Source organism: Ptiloglossa arizonensis, chromosome 1, assembly GCF_051014685.1.
Source record: "Ptiloglossa arizonensis isolate GNS036 chromosome 1, iyPtiAriz1_principal, whole genome shotgun sequence".
NCBI classification, from domain to species: Eukaryota; Metazoa; Arthropoda; class Insecta; order Hymenoptera; family Colletidae; genus Ptiloglossa; species Ptiloglossa arizonensis.
Window position 1 is genome coordinate 8505652 of NC_135048.1, and position 18128 is coordinate 8523779.

The 18128-nt window shown below is 37.5% G+C and overlaps 4 protein-coding genes across 5 annotated transcripts; 2 read left to right on the forward strand and 2 right to left on the reverse strand.

The window, feature by feature from the left end:
- The first annotated feature begins 848 nt into the window (after nucleotides 1-848).
- On the forward strand, nucleotides 849-7065 carry LOC143145275 (ras-related and estrogen-regulated growth inhibitor). The gene is made up of 4 exons (XM_076308497.1): nucleotides 849-1008; nucleotides 2461-2683; nucleotides 3306-3492; nucleotides 4537-7065. Exons 1-4 carry the CDS (start codon nucleotides 870-872, stop codon nucleotides 4717-4719), a joined length of 732 nt encoding a protein of 243 aa, XP_076164612.1. The 5' UTR covers nucleotides 849-869; the 3' UTR covers nucleotides 4720-7065.
- LOC143145259 (BBSome complex member BBS2) lies at nucleotides 5821-10036 on the reverse strand. The gene is made up of 11 exons (XM_076308461.1): nucleotides 9783-10036; nucleotides 9572-9691; nucleotides 9298-9486; nucleotides 9050-9232; nucleotides 8758-8980; nucleotides 8424-8635; nucleotides 8170-8340; nucleotides 7998-8102; nucleotides 7579-7891; nucleotides 7250-7504; nucleotides 5821-7161 (listed from the first exon to the last, which is right to left on the reverse strand). The coding sequence occupies exons 1-11, from the start codon at nucleotides 10005-10007 to the stop codon at nucleotides 7067-7069; spliced, it is 2091 nt and encodes a 696-aa protein (XP_076164576.1). The 5' UTR covers nucleotides 10008-10036; the 3' UTR covers nucleotides 5821-7066.
- Nucleotides 10037-10313: 277 nt separating this feature from the next.
- Nucleotides 10314-12025, reverse strand: Emc10 (ER membrane protein complex subunit 10). Its single transcript, XM_076306698.1, has 4 exons — nucleotides 11326-12025; nucleotides 10988-11251; nucleotides 10651-10917; nucleotides 10314-10574 (listed from the first exon to the last, which is right to left on the reverse strand). Exons 1-4 carry the CDS (start codon nucleotides 11383-11385, stop codon nucleotides 10476-10478), a joined length of 690 nt encoding a protein of 229 aa, XP_076162813.1. The 5' UTR covers nucleotides 11386-12025; the 3' UTR covers nucleotides 10314-10475.
- A 2284-nt stretch (nucleotides 12026-14309) lies between these two features.
- On the forward strand, nucleotides 14310-17776 carry Mad1 (Mitotic arrest-deficient 1). 2 transcript variants are annotated; one of them, XM_076308484.1, is made up of 7 exons: nucleotides 14310-14440; nucleotides 14906-15163; nucleotides 15250-15480; nucleotides 15559-16001; nucleotides 16075-16527; nucleotides 16927-17225; nucleotides 17301-17776. In XM_076308484.1, the coding sequence occupies exons 2-7, from the start codon at nucleotides 14906-14908 to the stop codon at nucleotides 17651-17653; spliced, it is 2037 nt and encodes a 678-aa protein (XP_076164599.1). In that variant the 5' UTR covers nucleotides 14310-14440; the 3' UTR covers nucleotides 17654-17776. The 2 variants fall into 2 exon arrangements, with proteins under 2 accessions (XP_076164599.1, XP_076164589.1); XM_076308474.1 differs by lacking the exon at nucleotides 14310-14440 and adding an exon at nucleotides 14489-14787.
- The last annotated feature ends 352 nt before the right edge of the window (nucleotides 17777-18128 follow it).

Below are 18128 nucleotides of genomic sequence, written 5' to 3' on the forward strand. Positions count from 1 at the left end.
CGCGAAAGTAATTGAACGTTTACAATTCTAACGTTCGATCAGTGAAATATGTATGTTAAATCGAAGCATTTGATGTAATATGGCGCATAAAACAAGAAACTGGTCCTAGGAGCGCATAGGTAAAATTAGAAAATAATTCAACAATATATATACCGTTTGTACGATACATTTATTGTAAATACGTACAAGAAGTGACTGTGTAATAATATGTATATATTCATAATTCGATGCTTTCCGGTATACATTTTATACAAAAATTGCATTAATTGTTTCATTTCAATTATTTCGTACCCACAAGCTCTACTTTACAAACTTTCGAAATAAGAGAGAGTATTTCGAAAAGTGTTTAGGACATTGAGATATAGGAATTTATGAATTTATCTAATGTTTACTATAATGTCATTCGTGCATAACTCACGATTATTTTTTCGCATTCATTATAATCAACATTGATTCAGCGAGTACTCCATATTACACAATCAATAACAACAGGATATTAGATAAATTTTAACAGCCATATTCAGAAATTCCTCGTTCGAGATAAAATTCCACGAATAAAATAATAATGGATAATACGAAACAATTGATTTACCGTGGTGTTACCCGAGAACCGGTACTGGACCGTGGAACACCTCAATAATCTACTGACGAGTAATAAATCATCGACGTCTTGCGTCTCTAAAAGTATCGCGTTCGAGGTAACTCCCTTGAAAAGGACAAAACGTCATCGATCGGTTTGTTTACCGAGCACGGGTCGGCGAGGTAAAGGGGATGCGTACGTAATAATGCGTCTATTAAATATCATCGGGCACAAGAGAGGGTTCATAATCGATGAGCCGCCCCGGAAGGCAAACAGTGATCGCCAAGTCATGGAGAGGTTCAGTCCGCCGGCGGCTTCGTTGAAGAAAAGAATCAGCCCACCGATAGCATGGAACCTCGGCCTGACCAGCAAAGAACCGAGACTCTTCAAAGTGATCCTACTGGGTCATCAGGGCGTTGGTAAAACCGGTAAGGGCCAAAACAATTTATACCAAGTATCAGTAGCACCAAGTGTCTTGCCTAGATCTCCGTGCTCGGTTAGGATAAGAGAGATTCTATCGTAGAGATTGTTCCATCGTTAAGAACAAAACCGATTAATATGCAGTACAGATCTTGTACCGAAATGTATCGATTAAATACCAAATAAATACCAATTATAACAAAATGTACGAAATAAATAAATACCAAAAATATTGGTAGCACGATTGTCCGGGTTAGATTTGAGTTAGATCTCCGTATTAAAGTGAGGGATATCGTGCTTGAGAGTGTCATCTGGCAACCAATTACTCTCGGTACTTGATATCATCTATTATTTATTTCGATCGCTTCGATACACTGCTGACTATGTGTAAGATACTTCGGAAGAAAGGGTGAAGCAGAAACGAACGAATGCATTAGTATGTTAGGACGATGATGGAGATGGGATCGTCTATCGGTATACTTAAGAGGTATACTGCAACTGATAACGTGAAGTTGTGCTAGGGGTATGCCTTCTTGTGTACACACCACTGAAAATGTGGACAACAGCAAATGGTCTGATCGTGCATTTCACATTATTGGTACATATGAAAAGTCACAGCACCGATTGAGTATTAACCCTTTCCACTCGAGAGGAGACCCTCGATCACCATTCAATTCGATATACTTCCTCTAATCTGTACAATGGAGCATATCTACGTGAAATATTGAAGTAAAGACATTCGAGTAACAAATATTCCGATTAATTAGACGATTTAAAGAATTTTAACGAGGCACCAGTTTCTGGTAGCAGAAAAACTTCGAGTGTTAAGACGAAAACTGCAATCTGCCTTGAAACGAAAGCGCCATGATGCACGAAGGTATGAGTGGGTTGGGTCACAGGTCAGAGAAAGTGAGGGTGAAACTGAAGGGTGGCGAAAGAGCACGCCGACGCGGCAACTGGTGTCTAAATATAGTTTAGAACGTGTTGTACCTTGTAGCTGATACTGCATCGTTTATTACCGGAGCTAGAGGTACGGTACTGAATTTATTAACAGTGGCACTGGAAGCCGCCATTAATCATTTCTTTACAATTGCTTTTAAACGAAAACGTTTCCTATTTATATCGAAGATACAAATACTGTTACCTCTGGCAAAGATAAAGGGGAATACTCGATAGGTTCGGTTTATTCGTTCTAAATTATTCTAATTTTTAATATAAATTTCACGAGTTTCTCGAGTACTCGTAACTATTCCATAATGTACATCGTTGCGATAATAAAACTGAATGTATCGGAAAGGTACATTCGTCGCACGAGTACACCCAATTGGTTCAAGTTTAGAATCATCCTCGTGCGTGTAACTGGTAGTCATAATAATCGATCGATTCCATGTCGATTACTATATGCGTGTCATAATGATCGTTCGATTCCATCTTTTATTCCGAAATTACGAATTATTCAGCCCTGGCCGTACGATTCGCGACGAAGCGATTTATCGGGGAATACGATGGCTCCACCGAGAGGATCTACAAGGTGGACAGCTTTCTGGACGCCTCTTGGGAGTTAACCGATCCACCAGGATTCTTGCCACCGCCGACCGAATTGAAACTACGATGGACGGACGCCATAATTCTCGTTTACTCTGTGTCGGATCGGGTCAGCTTCGACGAAACGTCCCGCCTTCGGTAAGTGTATCGATTCGTCCATTAATCAGAGACACAGCTAAATGTTCTTGTTTCGCAAAAAAAATTATCGTCAAAGGGTTGAAGCGCAGTGGGGTTACGGGGTGTCCCTCGAGGCAACCGAGAAACTTTTCCAGCATGGTTGACGAGCGATTCCGTACCAAAAAGGTCATACACCCTATGAGCCTACGTCCATTCATTATCGAGATAAGCGTTATTTAGTATCTCAAGCTACTTGATGTCAAGCGTGACGGTATGTACTGGTTATTGATAAAGATTATCTACGATACTCAGTCTACTTCTATGTTTTGACTGTAGTGGGGACAAAATTAATTGACCACCCAAGGTCACTACCCCTAGTAAATTACTATGTCCACTGTCTCCATTGGCCAAGAGGTAATCCTCTCGAGACATTGGGACAAAATAGGAAAGTAGATGTTCAAACCGTCGTATAGCCGGGGATAAGGTCTTCGGTGGCCTTGGGGAGCGATTAGTCCACGTAACACGAGACGTCCAATGACACCTAAACGAAACACAACGACGAAGTTTCATTGCAATATCGTCGTTCAAGGTTCTACTCGCAACTGGAAGACCACCGATCCGAGAAACGATTCGCTTGTTTCAGATTTCTGGTGTCCCATGCGAGAAAGGCCAGAAAAGTACCGCCGGTGGTGGTTCTGATAGCCAACAAAGCAGATTTGTCGTACACCCCAGGTGAGAGGGTGGTTTCGACATCAGAGGGACGTCAAAGGGCAGAGGAGATCGAGGCTCACGCGTTTCATGAAATCTCGGTCAGGGAATCCGTCGAACAGGTAACTACTGTCACAGTTTCCTCTCTGTTCGTAAACGTGGACAGTGGACGCGATACATCGTCATCGGATCCGAGTGATCCCAAATCTTGAGAGATGACGCGGTACCGCGTCATAAGACCCAAACGACAAACAACCGAGAGACGACCGCACGGGCCGCGTCATCGTTCCCCGAACGTTCCACGGTACACGGTGATCGATATTAATCAGGTTAACGCGAAACTCCTCTACCAGATCCACGTGCAACGTCTTTCGTCCGGATCGCGGAAGTAGGGGTAATCGGTTTCGCGAATCGGGGATTTCGCTGTACGTCTTTAATCGCCCATCGGCGTTATTTTTCTAAACGAGTGTTTACTCCTCCGGGAATACAGTCATGGCGTTTACGCGTGATCGCGAAGTCGTAAACAAAATCTGGGGTGACGCGCGATACCAGCGAGCATCGGTACGATCCGTCGTGTCGGTTTCTTATCTCTATCTGTAATGTGCCGTAATTAAAAATTTGTTTCACAATTAATTACCCGTCCCGTGAACGAATTTCGCTCGACGAGCGCCCTTATCAGCGACATTCTGCACCGAGCACCTCCCCCCCGTCCCGCCCCCTCCTCCCCTCCTCCTCCTCCTCTCTCCCCCTTGGTCTCTTCCGTTTTCTATCCGCGAACGTCGTCCAATCCCTTCGCGATCCTCGCGACTCGAGCCTCCGAGAATGGTATTTGAGAGCAGATTTGTCGCCAGTGAGACGTACGCACGAGTTGCAACCACGAGGAGGGAATTTGCGTAACCTTAATGGCGGTCGTCGTGAAATATTCGATAGGTGTGGGATCGCGTTAACTAAAGAGTGTGTTTGTAAATGAACACGTGGATCGGTGTTCCACGTGCCACGGATAGTTAGCAGGGGTTCGAAACGAAGAAACCGCTCGCGAGCGATAACATCGGAGCGATTTTAACGTAGTCTGTGAGAAAAATACACTTGGCATAGCGGCTGAATAGATAATCCCGGCTGGTTATGTAACGATAGCAGAAACTGGCCCGATTATTTTTATTCGACAGGTCATGGCCGTTTTCACCGACATCTTCAAACTGTTGACGGAATTGCCAGGCAATTCTGGCCAGCAGGCGAGTTCCTTCAGGGTGAGGGCGTCCACGGACGGTACACTCAACGCTCTTCGTCGACCATCGCCTGTCCCCCTTAAAAGAAGATTCAGTATCTCCGTAAGAGGAACGATGCACTGATCGTCGAACGGAACGTGGAATGATCTTTTCGTTACGAGAAATTAACCGAAATCGAAAACACACTTTTTGAACGAGTCAGAATTCAAGTTAGACGAGACTAGCTTCTCAGAAGACGCCATCTTTTAGGACAGGCATGTCGGTTACCTCGACCCGAGAGTCAATTTGAATTTCGTTACCATATCGTAGATATGCAATTTTACACGGGTCAGAAATACTTTCAGAGTAATTTTTCAATTGTACCAATCAATGCACCGTTTAGGATAAAGAAGGAAACAATAACTTCCACAGAGACAATCAAACTGGTACATTTGTTTATAAAAAGGTGTAGGTAGGTTGAAAGAAATTTTTGTTTACGTATCATTATTTTAGGTCGTTGAAGGTAATAGTTACGAATAAAAAGATCAGTGAAGAAGAGGTTAGACTAGATCGAATGAAGTTTAGAATAGATTATTAAAAGGTTAGTGCTATGAACAAGAAGTAACGATCCTTATTTTAAAATGGTCAAACAATGGTAATAGAATCGCATAGACTGGCTCGTATATGTGGCATGCCTGTTTTAAGGGTTCACTATCTTCGAAAGGACCGAGCCTAAATCTCGAAGTACAATTTAAGGTTAGAAATTGATAATCGATAATTGACAATCCACGGCTGAAAAACAAATTGCAAACTGGGGAGGTTAAATTGGTAAGGTATTCGTAGGAGCTTCCAGTTCTCGAACGAAATGTACAAAACAGCGTTATACAATGTTTTGCTGTAATAAATATTTATAGCCGAGCAGCTGAAGCTATTACATCGCTTCAGTTGTCAATCAAACGTCGATCATTGCAGAAATCGAGCAATTTACTAAAAACTTCCCCGAAAGTGTACAATTTGACTCGTTACAAAATCGCGTTTTCAGGGTTGAACATCTTACGATTTAACGACTTCAAAGACCTGTCGAGGTTTCTGCTGTTTCAAAACTCAGGAAAATGCTTGTTTTCGTTATTATTTGAACGTCTTTATTCGAAATGAAATATTTTCGATAAAGGCATACCGTTTTAATAACATTTATGCGTTTATCTGCCTTAAATAAAAAAGAACCAACGGTCTCAGGCCTTTGCTCTCAGAGTTATGGCAATATAGATCACAGTCATCTTTAATGCAACAGCTGAGTGCAACGAGTTAGAACAAATACAATCCCTGGCAATGAATGTTCGATTTAATGAATTGATACGTGTATAGCAAAAGTTGTTTACATAAAGGCAGAGAACACGTTCGATGTTAGTGAAAGAAATAAAACGAAAGAGCTTAACTATGAAAAATTAGGTTAATTTTGTTTGAGAAAAATATTAACAGAATAATAAATATTTTCCTTTATTTGTAAGTTACAAAATGAATAAGTAAAGTCATATTTAGAGAAAGGTATTTGATCGTCCAGAATCATTGAAAATGATCAATTAATATTTTGTATGCCCTCGCATGTTACAATTTCGATATATGTACATACGTATGCGTCTTTCAGGCGTCGAGTTTACGTGAAACTTCTTACTGCAGCAAATAACTTTCGTTTCGGTTAATTACGAAATTTTGTATAGCTACGTATTAAGTTAATTTTTATATTTTCCTTGACTTTGGTTATTACACTCAAATCTCCAGATGGCTGTTCTGTTTAAACCTGACCTTACAAGTTCATTAACTTTAGAGCAAATAATTTTGTTTGAGATAAACAAAAATTTCGTGATAAAAAAAACTTTGATATCGTGTTATTGAGAATTGTAATTATGAACATTTATTCACAATTTTCGTAATTACTTCCCTGTTATAATATTTAAAATAACGTGAAAGGCGTGTACGTATATATCAGTATTCTTAAATAGGTTAAACAAATGTCTTCGTCAAATAGGTAGGAGTCGATTTCGAATAAAGATTTTTAAACTTTTCTTTAAAAATTGCATCTGATCTATCGATAAAAAATTCTTATTGCAGCCAATTCTGATGATTGTGTGAATATTTTATTGCCCGTTTGTTTGATCGAATACTTTTTGCTAGGGGTTGTATACGAGAAAACACACTCGATTTACAATTATTAAGTTCAGAGCTTTGTTTGAAAACCTTTTTCGTTCCGAGTATACTAACCCTTCGTGTCGCGACATTGTTAATTCGCAATCTGATCGTTTAAACTGCCACCTTCTGCATACCAAATCGTACCGTTAATTTAGATCTTCCCTATAACTCACCGAACGCGTGAATTATATTAAAACAGAAAAATGAGGATGCAGTTTATACGAAGTATTTATTGAAACGAAATTTGTCAGAATGACGCTTATTTTATGTAACATGTAACAATAAAAAAAGCACTCAACAACATTTATCCGTGTCTTATCGCGAGAACGAGCGCCTTTGAATTTTGATCCTGGATCGCAGTCCTGCAATGCATCACTGTGTTTGAGGCACTGTTACCAACTGGAAGAAAATTCAAATGATATTTTATTTCACCAGGAAAGAAAATAAACTACAAAACTTCAGAGAAAACGTAATGGAAAGAAGTTACCTCTTAACCTAGCTGCTCTCTGCACTCCAAGGTTCAATTCCTTCAAATTCGCGGCGAGGTCCCGATAACTTTTCATTCTGATCTCGTGTTCCCTTATTAAGTCCACATTGACGTTCTTCAGTTGCACCAATCTCTTTCTCATTTCATCAATATTTTCGAGAATTCTGGCATCTTCCAAGCGAATTATGATGCTTTTTAACAAAGTGGTTTCGCTAGCTGCTTCTGCCTGTAGTCTTATGTCAATTTCCTTCAAATCTGCGACCGAATAACCAACCGTTGTCTCATAACGTTTGTTCAAACATGGTGTTTGATTTATTTCTTGAAGTTACCTTTAATGCGTTCCAACGCATCCAAGAGCTTTTTTTCTTCCGCCGGGAACGTAACCTCGGAGGACAATTCTCTGAGACCTAAATACATGGCCAACGATTGAATAATATCACCTGCGAACGTGGAATCCTCCGTTTCCACGGTCACTTTCCCAGCTGCATCTGCCTTGAAACAATGCACCTTATTGTCCCTCATACCACATAGCCACAGTTCGATGCTACCGCTATTTGGCCCGTCTTCCTTGACTTCGAACTCTTCCGGAAATATAAGGCTCTGGTTCAGCCAGAGGGCGATCCTTTGAGGTCTTTCTGTAAACTAAATAAACGATGTTAAATATTGATACCGCTCTAACTCTAAGGCAGGCTATGCTGCATCGAGTTATGGTATCCACATCACGGTGACCTAAGAAACGTCGAATTACCTCAGCTGTAACGCCGTTCTTTGCAAAGTCCTCCGCTATCTCGTTTGGTCTCTCAATGACCTCGTACATGCAAAATCTGGGCAACTGACGTGTCATCTCAAACACCTGTTGAGCAGACAACAGAAATATAGCAGTAGCGCTCTTGTCTATGTTATAAGTCTTTATCCTCTACCTGCATCAAGTCTGCACCAGCTGGACCAACGCACACTTTCACGTGCATGTCTACAGGAGCGTTTTTCGCAGGGCAAAGCTCTATTTCAAGCTCTCCTCTTGGTTTGCTGGGATGGATGACTAAAGTCTCGCCTTCGAACACACCTTCCGTGAAAACTATTGCGCAGTGGATCTAAAGACAACCAATGTTAACACATTGAAGAGCATCGAAGCGCAAACTGTGATTCACCTTTGTGCCCTGACTTTACGACTCACCAGGAGTCCTGGCCCTGATGCCAAAGCAACACGCGCGGCACCTCTAGTTGTTCTTAAACTGACTGCCAATTTCGTCCTATGATACATGCTCGGAACGGACGCGGCTCTTTGCCTGAGTTCCATTTGCAAGACCTGTTTTCTGACTAGCAATTCGCGCATAGCTTCACCGGGTTCTGGAGTATCCATGGTGGAACCAACACCATAACCACGTACTGAAATTAATAGACAAACTGTATTTTATCGAAATTTTAATTCCATAAATTTTTAGTATTTAAGAAGCTATAATATGCCATTGAAATTATAGATGTATTGACTTATATACTTAACAGTGTACCTTCACCGTTAGTAGACACCACAACCAAGTCGGGTTTGCCGATCCTTCTATAATCTGCTTCAACAATTCCAGCAACTCCAGAGGATAATTGAATTTTAAAGATCACCTCTCCACTATTGGGTGATCTCGCGTCAACTTTTCCATTGTTCCAGCCGGTTATGATCTCCAGAGCACCATCTCCATTAACATCGAAACTCCGTGTAACTACCACACGATGCTTCGACTGAAAAATTGCATAGTATAGAATCTCTGTATTGGTTCTAAATCCTACACACACACGTTTGTAACTCACTTTAACGCGCCAAAGTCTTTGTGCCATTTCGTAAACTCCTAGAGTCCCATTTCCCACTGAGTAAACAAATCTTCTATTGGGGAGTCCTGTCAAGGTAGTAATCGGGGCTGTTTCTTTGGCCTCCCAAAGTACATTGTCTTCTTTGTACACCTTGACTTCGAAATCGTCCGTACCGGTAATCAGCTAGAAATTTCAACAAACATCAAAGAACAACAGCTAACAGATCCTCAAGGTTTTAAAAGGTCTACCTCGTTCTCATTGTCTCCATCAAAATCAAAGACAGCCAAGGCGCTGACAGTACCTTCTACTACTGTCCAAAATATTTCTGTACCCTGTGAATCTAAGATTGTCACCGAACAATTGCCACCGACAATCGCAACTTGGTTGGGGAACCACCCTAATTTACTGATGATTATGCATTTAGCACCATCTGCCATCTAAAAAGATTATCGAATAATACTACTTGCTAGCAGAAACATAACACTTGTTTATTGAATGTAAATGTTTAACAAACAAGAGTACCTCCTTATAGAAAATATCGGCGTTATCTTCGATATGGTAGGCTAATATGTGCGTTGCAGTTCCAATTAGGAGGACATCCCTTTCATCTTCATTAAGACGACCAGTGCATAGCGCCGTAATCTAATCATATATGTAAATATTGTTAGGTATACGCTTAAGCGTATCGTACGATACATTTGCCATTAATTTCTAATTTCTCAATTAATTATACCTCGGTCCCTATTTGTAGTTCCGCCAGTTCTCCGCTCCAAGATAGTTTTCTGTCTGACTGCTCGTGTTCATGACCTTTTATCTGCGGTTGTCTATGAGGACTGTGCACCAATATGTTACCACCAAATGTTGCTGCTGCTAAACAAGCATGGGAACCATCAAATTTTCCACAGGTGACAAGGCCAGCCTCCACGTGTTTCTGAATATTTAGGGAAAAGGCTGCCATTTCAGGACCACCCTGGCAGGTTACACATATCCTAATGTATAGAGCTAACAACACTCTATGACTTGCTCATTGGGTGGTGGATTATTGATCTTTTCCTGCTACCCTTATGAACCTTACCTTGTGTATTGAACTATACATATTATTGCTATAGTTATGCCAGTTGAATATTAAAAAACACTAAAGTTTGTAACTGCAATTATGCAGTATTACTTTTCAATACAATTCCTAATAAAAATGATAAATATTAAGATAATAAAAGTAAATATAAAAGGCCTTATTCATAAATTACAAATAAAGAAACAAAAGCAGACTTAATTAAGTCGTAGAATTTATTTAGGAGAAGGTACAGTTATGATTATTACAACTGTAGTTACGAATGTACATCATAAATTTTATAAATAAACTTTTCCCACACAAGCATACTTGAAGACACACTGCACATGCAGCTGTAACGCTACACTCTTTGAATCACTGTCTTTGGGCAATACCACCTGCTGCTCCCCCAACTTCTGGATTTGTTGCAGATGATAAAACAACAAAGATGAAAGCAAGAAAAATATACACCCACTAAAACATAAAGATAATGATGCATAATATGTATGAAAATAAAAATATTGAATTCTATTAGAGGAAAAATGCTTACATATCTTGAGAGATAAGGTCTATTATCTTTGGCCTCTCCTCTTTCCCTCGCTTCTCTCTCACGTTCGAGTTTCTGAATATATGTAGCAGTATCTGGAACTGGTCCACCATCAGGATATTTAACAATAACATTAGTAGTCCACATATTTGTAAATGGACTCTCAATGCTGCAGGGACCAGGCGATGTTTGACTTACAACTATTGGCTCCGCAGCATTGTCCAACCATATTGTTATAACATCTTCAAGATCAGAACCAAGAAGATAACACTATACACAAAAATAAAAACATAAATAACCTTCATACAATCGCTACAAACAATAGTAGAAGTATAATTACCGCAGGTACAGAAGTTAGGAATGTTATTTCATTTCCTGAAGAAGTTCGAGCAACTGCCTTAATCCTATACTTGCCATTCTGTTTAGCAAGATTTTTCAGCTCATTTATATGAGGTTGTAATAGTCCGTTTTGTCCAACAACGGATGCACCGCTACGTACGCTAGACACCGTGATGTTTCCTCGTTCTATATAAATTGGTTCTGGTTCGTCGTTAAACGCATGCCATAATCTTAACTGTAACCAACCATCGTAGTCCAGCTCGATCTAAAATTTAATAAACTGTGTTGTAGAAATGTGACAAATTATTTTAAACAATTTAATGTTTAAAGTATACTAACCCCACAAACTTTCGATGATACGCTGACTAATAAACTTATACAGAAGTATACAAAGTACATTTTTCTAACTGAATATCTTCTAAGAAGTAAACATAAAATCAAGTCAATTTCATTTTACAATGTTGATATATTTTACGATTTATTTATCAATTATTGCCAACGGAACACGCAAGTTTCCGCACTGCGGTATAAGTAACATTAACAGTCGTTATGCTGATGTTTAGGAAATGTGATTATTAATGTTTTTGTACGACTATTAATCAGTTTTATTAAATTCTGTATTCAATTTGAAGAATCATTTTGTTTTGTCTTTCTGAAATAATTAAAAAACTCATTGATTGTTCAAGTTATTTGGTGTATAACAAACATTGGCTTTTCCGCAACAAAATTCGTGTTTTTATTGGTCGAATGTCTAGTGAAAATTCATAGGCAGAAAATAGTCATGCTATTCTGAGCAACCATTTTATTTTATACTATATGTACACCTGCAAGCAGCCCTGACAAGTTAAGCTCTAAAGTTTAGAGAATTTCTCCTACTCCATCTCCATCACCTTCAAGCAAAGTCGTTAACTATTAACACGCGTCCAATGCGGTTAATGTCGGCTCTTTTTCATTTATTTCTCTCTTCCTAAATTAGCTCTGTCTCTTACAATTAATGACAATGGTGGGGAACTAAACGGCGTACAAGGTCTCTTTCACAATAGACGTGTCTGCGAGTTTAATCGTTCCCTCGTAAAAGAAAACGCACTAGCGTTGGTTTCTCCTCTCCTTTGAGAATAGCTCTCGAGCACGTTGCGCAATAAGATGCGCAGAAATATTATACTGCTAGTTACATGCGAAAAACCTATAGCCGATTATTTTTGTTTTTGAAATAATAAAATCATAATTTATATTATATGTAAAAATGATTAATTATGCTTTTCAGAGCATACATCAGTTATATAAATTAGCAATAATATAAATTATTCAATTAAATTTAATATTTTGTGGATACTTTAGTTCCTAAAGAGTCTAATGTATACAAATAAATATTAATCTGTGAGATACATTGGTTTTTATTTATTTAGTATATTTCACTACATGTTGAAATTTAGTTTCAATAGATATAAATAATATTTAGCATATTGTAATTATATAACATACTCATAAATGTATTATACATATTTAATACATTAGAAACTGAGAAGTACCTTAGAATATGGGGCATATTATGTGTAGAATAGTTATGTGTAGAATACATTACAACTGTTTAAAATGTGACAAACATACAACATTTAATATCAATCCTTTACTATATAAAGAATATACAGCATACAATACATTTCAAAATTAATGGATACAAAGCATACAATACAATTAACTAAGTTTTTATTTTGCTAATATTACGTATTATATTCATTTTTATGCACTCTAATGTATGCTGCACATTGTTTATATTTTGAAGCTTTGTAATGTATTCTATACTTTTTATATATGTCATTTGTTTTAACATATTGCTTGTACATGTTTGTATACTATTCATTGGAGAAATTATAATTTTTATTTCAGTACAGTTCAGTATAATGACATGTATTGAATTTTTGAAAACAAAATATATTTAATTAATATTTATACTTCATATATGAGTATATTAACAGAGAATCGTTATTTATCCATAATCATACATGCAATTTGTCAAGTACTGGTTATACGTACTGAAATTAATTTCAATAATATAATTGTTGTATGTGACTTTACATACCTCGAAGACATTGCTAGTTCAGCAGTGGACTCGCATTTCATAGCGAATTATACATCTTGTTGCATGCATGTAGATAGTCACATTGAGGTTACATATTTCAAATAAATTATAAATACTTCGTTACAAATTTCCCGCATATGGCTAGTGATATAATACTACGCGTAGCACTTCAAGCTACCCCGAAGGAGAAGGGAGTTGCACTAGTGCGTTTCCCCTTACGAGAGAATGAATTAATGCTTACAGGTGTACATAATATGCTCACAGGATTTTTCTAGTGATTTTAATTTAGTACGTTTCTGTTACCATGTATTTTACAAACGTTTTTTTTTTTTTTTGAGGAAATCCCTAGTGTAGAGATCTACACTTTACACACTACACATTGATACGAGAAAAAACATCGCCACCGATCTATTCAGCGTCATATTAAATTTCGTGAATTTGACACTTCGGACAACTTCGGGAAAACGAGGAAGAAAGCGAATATGAGGCTTTCTCTCTCGTTTTCGACGCATTTGAAGTTCGATTTGCGATAAACGGTCTGACTGACTAATCACATAGTGGAACATTCAAATGCCATTTTTTCTTGATAAAATTTCATGAATACGATTCTTTTTTTTGTTAGCTTTATTCGTTAAAAAGTGAAATAAGTAATGTAATGTATACAAATTTCAGGTTGAAGAAACTTTCTGTGGCCTTTAAATATGGTTCAATCTTTTTATTGATTTTCTTTTTGAGGCTAATATTAAAAGGTCTAAGTTATGCAGAATGCTCTTTACAAATAAAATCATTAATTTAAAATTCGATTTTTTTTATTAGTTGTAATGCATTGCAATAAGTTAAAATATCAATACCAAATCTTACAAGATTCAAAATATCCATATTGTATTTTTGCGGTGCGTAGTCAGTCAGTTAAGCTAGATCTATACAAGTTAAGTTTCATACAAAGTCGTTAACTGTGACATATGTCCAATGTAGTTAATATCCGCGCTTTTTCATTTCTTTCTTTCTTTCTAAATTATCTGTCTCTGATAATTGATGACAATATTGGGGAATTAAATTATGTACGGGGCCCCTTTTATTGACAGACCTGAGTTAAACTATTTGTCTGTAAATCGGACTTTAGCTCTGTCGAGAACAAGAGAGGAAGCCTCACATTCGTCTTCTTTCTCTATTTCCCGAAATTGTCCGAAGTGCAGAGCTACCAGATACGCAGTTTGTGTATTTATCAGCATGATAGTAGGGAAATTCAATATGGCGCAGGGTAGATTGGAAACTCAGGATGCTCTTTCTGGCATTAATAATCAGTAACTATACAGCTTTGTTGGGTGTCACGAGGTTTGGTTACCAGCAGTTACCAGAGTCTTCCTCTCTAAGGTCTCGTAAGTTTGAGATATTTTAAATGTAAACTTGCAATAGTGTATTTACGTAGTATTTCTAGAGATGCCACTTGTGTGATGTTACAATACTATTATAGTATGCATTAATTGCGCTGTTATAGAGCGTGGATTTGGAGTGTGTGTAGCAGTAATGGTAGTTAATAACATTAAAACGAAAAATAACAAAGCAAGTGTAAAAAAGTGGTTCATTGAACGAGTCGAAACGGAAGTTATAGTGCATATATTCTGAACGATATACATACTTTAATATATGTTTATCTAACTAAATTATAATATAGCAATTCGTGTTTTAGTGTTTCTATTTGCTTATAATAACTTGTTAAAGTAAGTTTAATCAGTTGAATATCATTCTGTTTAGAGGAACAAAGGGGGCTCAAGAAATCTTTGTATTGCTTGTAATTGTAACTAGTTTAATTATAATGTGTATTATTTTTTGTTTTAGATGGATAAAGATGATCCAACAAGTGTTATTGAAATGATAAAGGATTTACGGTCAGGTATCGAAACATATCGTAAAAGTAGCAGCAATGTGTCATTGCGATTATCAGGAACTGCATACACATCAGTTGGTGATCATGAGGGATGTAATATTTCACCTAAGAGGCCCAGAATTGATGATTCTTTTAAGTCAACCTCAAACAAAAGTGAGACGGATAATGTTCCAGGTAGTCCATGGGAATGGAGAAGACTGAAAGGAGAGGTGATATATTTTTATTATTGTTGATATAAATATTACAAAATTTAATGAATTTCATTTAATGGATGCATTTATATTTGTTTGATTAGGTTGTATCGTTAAAAACAAGGTTGTCTTATCAGGAGGCTGCTGTACAAGAACTTCATAAATTACGTAGACAAATGGAAGATGTTTTTGAGACAGAGAAAGGTGTTTTAGAAATGCAGGCGGAACAGGATAAACAAACTATCAAACAATTAGAAGTACGACTTGATATTGCACGCAGAACAATTCAAGATACACGTGAAGCACATTCTATGATAGAAAAAGAACTGTTTCAGGTGAGGAGGCAATGCTCTATTTAATTTACTTGCACTATTGTATTTTTGTACTTTGTACATAAAAATTATAATTTACAGGTTAAGACAAATTTTGAGCAAAAAACAATGATATTAATGAATGAAAATTCAAAATTATTGGATGATAAGTCCAAAATACAGCATGCTCCTGTGAAAGATGCATCAGCTTTAAAAGAAGCTGCAAACACATCAGAAACACAACTAAAATTGGAAGTAGCACAAGCAAGAATTACACAGTTAGAGGAAAAATTGAAAGAATATCAGACCAAACAACAAGAATTAGAATTGCAAAATGTCGAGTACCAAAGTATGAAAATAAAAATTGAGCGAATAGAATCAGGACAAGCATTATGGGAAGAGGGGAAGATGTTAACTGCAAGAGCAGCAAAAGCAAATGAGCTAGAGAAAGAGCTTAATGTAGCAAAGGAGACTATTATTACATTAAAGGAATCTGTTAGAGGAAAATTACTTTTGGAAGAACAAATGGCTAATCTAACAAAGAGGTATTTAATTTCGAATCATTCTTATAATTCATGTAGTTATGCTATTGTTTAAAACACATTCGTAAATTCACAGATTAGAACATACAGAAAAAGTAGAACAGCAAGTTGCCACATTAGAGGCACAAAAAACGGAACTTTCGTTGCATCTGGCTGAATACGAGTCAATCGGAATTACTGGTGGGCCATCTGTTTTAAGACGGGAGTTAAATCGATTGCAACAAGCTGAACTAGTCTTAAAATCAGAAGAAGGACAGCTTAGATCGAAGTTGGATGCTGCGTTACGGGAATCTCAATGTTTATCGAAAAATTATGAGGAAGTTAAAAAATTGGCCACAGATGTAACAATTTCTAAAGAAAAATTGAACAAATTAGTAAACAGGTTACAAAAGAAAATGTTACTGATTACGAGAGAAAGAGACAGTTATAGGCAACAACTAGACTTATACGAGAAAGATATAACAATGGATAGCAACAATGCAATAATTGAAAGAGTTCCTGCATTAGAACGTGCTATAGACGCTTACAGGTAGATATAAAATTATATATAAAACCATTACTACGTTCACTTTGAGTATATAGGTTCTCTATGTCCAGTGTGTATTTATACAATATTTAACATTAATATAAGGTGTTTCCCAATTGCTGCTTTACTATTACGTGGAGATGGATATATTTGTTAGTAATTAAAAGGTTCATTTTGTTTTTGCAAGAGTGAATATATTTGGGGTGTGTTTTGAAGAAAGAAAGAAAAATTCTTGTACCGTGTCTTTTCCTATGATTTTCGGTAACCAACTTGCGATGCTAAGTTATGGTTCTTTGCAAGTAATAAATTAGCGACACGATGGTTTTTGTAGCCTCTACAAGTTTATTTGTGTCGCAATAAATCGTGTTTCCATATGATTATTGAGGGTACCCATAATTTCAGGGAATTAGTTGCCAAATTAGAGGCCGATCTGCAAGGGACAGAAGTTAACAATCAAGCGGATGAGTGTAATAAGCTAAAAGCGGAAATCGATCGACTGAAGAATGAACTAGAACATCGAGCGTTGAAAGGCGATTTTAATTGCAACACGAAGGTGTTACACTTCACTATGAATCCTGCTGCTATTGCAGAACAGCAAGCGGATGGAAAGCATAAGGCGTTGTTACGAGAAGTAGAAGAGCTGAGAGCCAAGATTGCACAAGGAGGTAGCAATGCGACAACCTCCTCTCTTCAAGACCAAGGTATCGTAATTTTTTTTTTTGCATACGTTTTCTTAAAAGCAGTTTGTTAGTACAGTTTTATTCTTTTGCATTTAGAAATAGCAGAACTTAAACAGACTCATGAGATCAAAATAGCTCGCTTGAAAGAGGCCTTCAAAGCATCGTCCCAAGAGTATCGGCAAGCCTGTTATCAGTTGTTCGGATGGCGAGTGGACAGAACCAAAGAGGGCCAATATAAATTGTTCAGTCAATACGCGGAATCGCCGGAAGACTTTCTGTTCTTCCACATCGTGGAAGGGGGCGTAGATCTTTTGGAAACCACCTTCTCCGCGACACTTGTGCCGTTGATGGAACAATACTTGCAACAACAACACAGCGTCCCTATGTTCCTTAACGCTGTGCAGTTAGAATTGTTCAATCAACAAACCATAGCCAACGTTATGAGTTGATCCGCTTAACTTTTTCCATTATAAAAGTATCACTTTACATGCATATACCGACTAGCGGTTATTCACCTTTAAGAGCGTGAAATTGTTGCTCTTCATAATCAATAAACGGCCATATTGTTTTTATCTATGCTGTTCTTTTATCTAATATGCGCCATCATTACTTTGAAGTTTCCTTAGTAAATGTACCGAGTGTAACAGTCTTCCTAGGTTGATTTCACATCGTTGCACTGACATTACCGAAGTATTACGCGCTTCGTTACGCATTAGTTGCTCGTTCCTTGTGAACGTTTGAACGAAACAACTATGCCCAACGGCGTCTAGTATAACGCGGCAACTGCACTATCATTATTCGCTTTACTTGCCTCGAAATCTAGTCGATTTGGAGACTAGAAAATGAAATTATTTTTAATAACGCGGCAAAATTGTACCGCGATACAATTATTAACATGGATTAATTATCTTGTTTGCAGTATAA

Bases quoted from the DNA above. Each gene is read 5' to 3' on its own strand.
- LOC143145259 (XM_076308461.1), bottom strand. From the start codon at position 10,007: ATGGCAGCCTTTTCCCTAAATATTCAGAAACACGTGGAGGCTGGCCTT. The intron at 9,233-9,297 runs GTAGACCTTTTA...TGAAATTTCTAG, and splicing joins ATGGAGACAATGAGAACGAG to CTGATTACCGGTACGGACGA. The intron at 8,636-8,757 runs GTACACTGTTAA...TATTAATTTCAG, and splicing joins GGTGTCTACTAACGGTGAAG to TACGTGGTTATGGTGTTGGT.
- LOC143145275 (XM_076308497.1), top strand. From the start codon at position 870: ATGGAGAGGTTCAGTCCGCCGGCGGCTTCGTTGAAGAAAAGAATCAGC. The intron at 1,009-2,460 runs GTAAGGGCCAAA...CGAATTATTCAG, and splicing joins TCAGGGCGTTGGTAAAACCG to CCCTGGCCGTACGATTCGCG. The intron at 2,684-3,305 runs GTAAGTGTATCG...CGCTTGTTTCAG, and splicing joins GACGAAACGTCCCGCCTTCG to ATTTCTGGTGTCCCATGCGA.
- Emc10 (XM_076306698.1), bottom strand. From the start codon at position 11,385: ATGTACTTTGTATACTTCTGTATAAGTTTATTAGTCAGCGTATCATCG. The intron at 10,918-10,987 runs GTAATTATACTT...TTTTGTGTATAG, and splicing joins TCCTAACTTCTGTACCTGCG to TGTTATCTTCTTGGTTCTGA. The intron at 10,575-10,650 runs GTAAGCATTTTT...TTTATGTTTTAG, and splicing joins GACCTTATCTCTCAAGATAT to TGGGTGTATATTTTTCTTGC.
- Mad1 (XM_076308484.1), top strand. From the start codon at position 14,906: ATGGATAAAGATGATCCAACAAGTGTTATTGAAATGATAAAGGATTTA. The intron at 16,002-16,074 runs GTATTTAATTTC...GTAAATTCACAG, and splicing joins ATGGCTAATCTAACAAAGAG to ATTAGAACATACAGAAAAAG. The intron at 16,528-16,926 runs GTAGATATAAAA...CCATAATTTCAG, and splicing joins CGTGCTATAGACGCTTACAG to GGAATTAGTTGCCAAATTAG.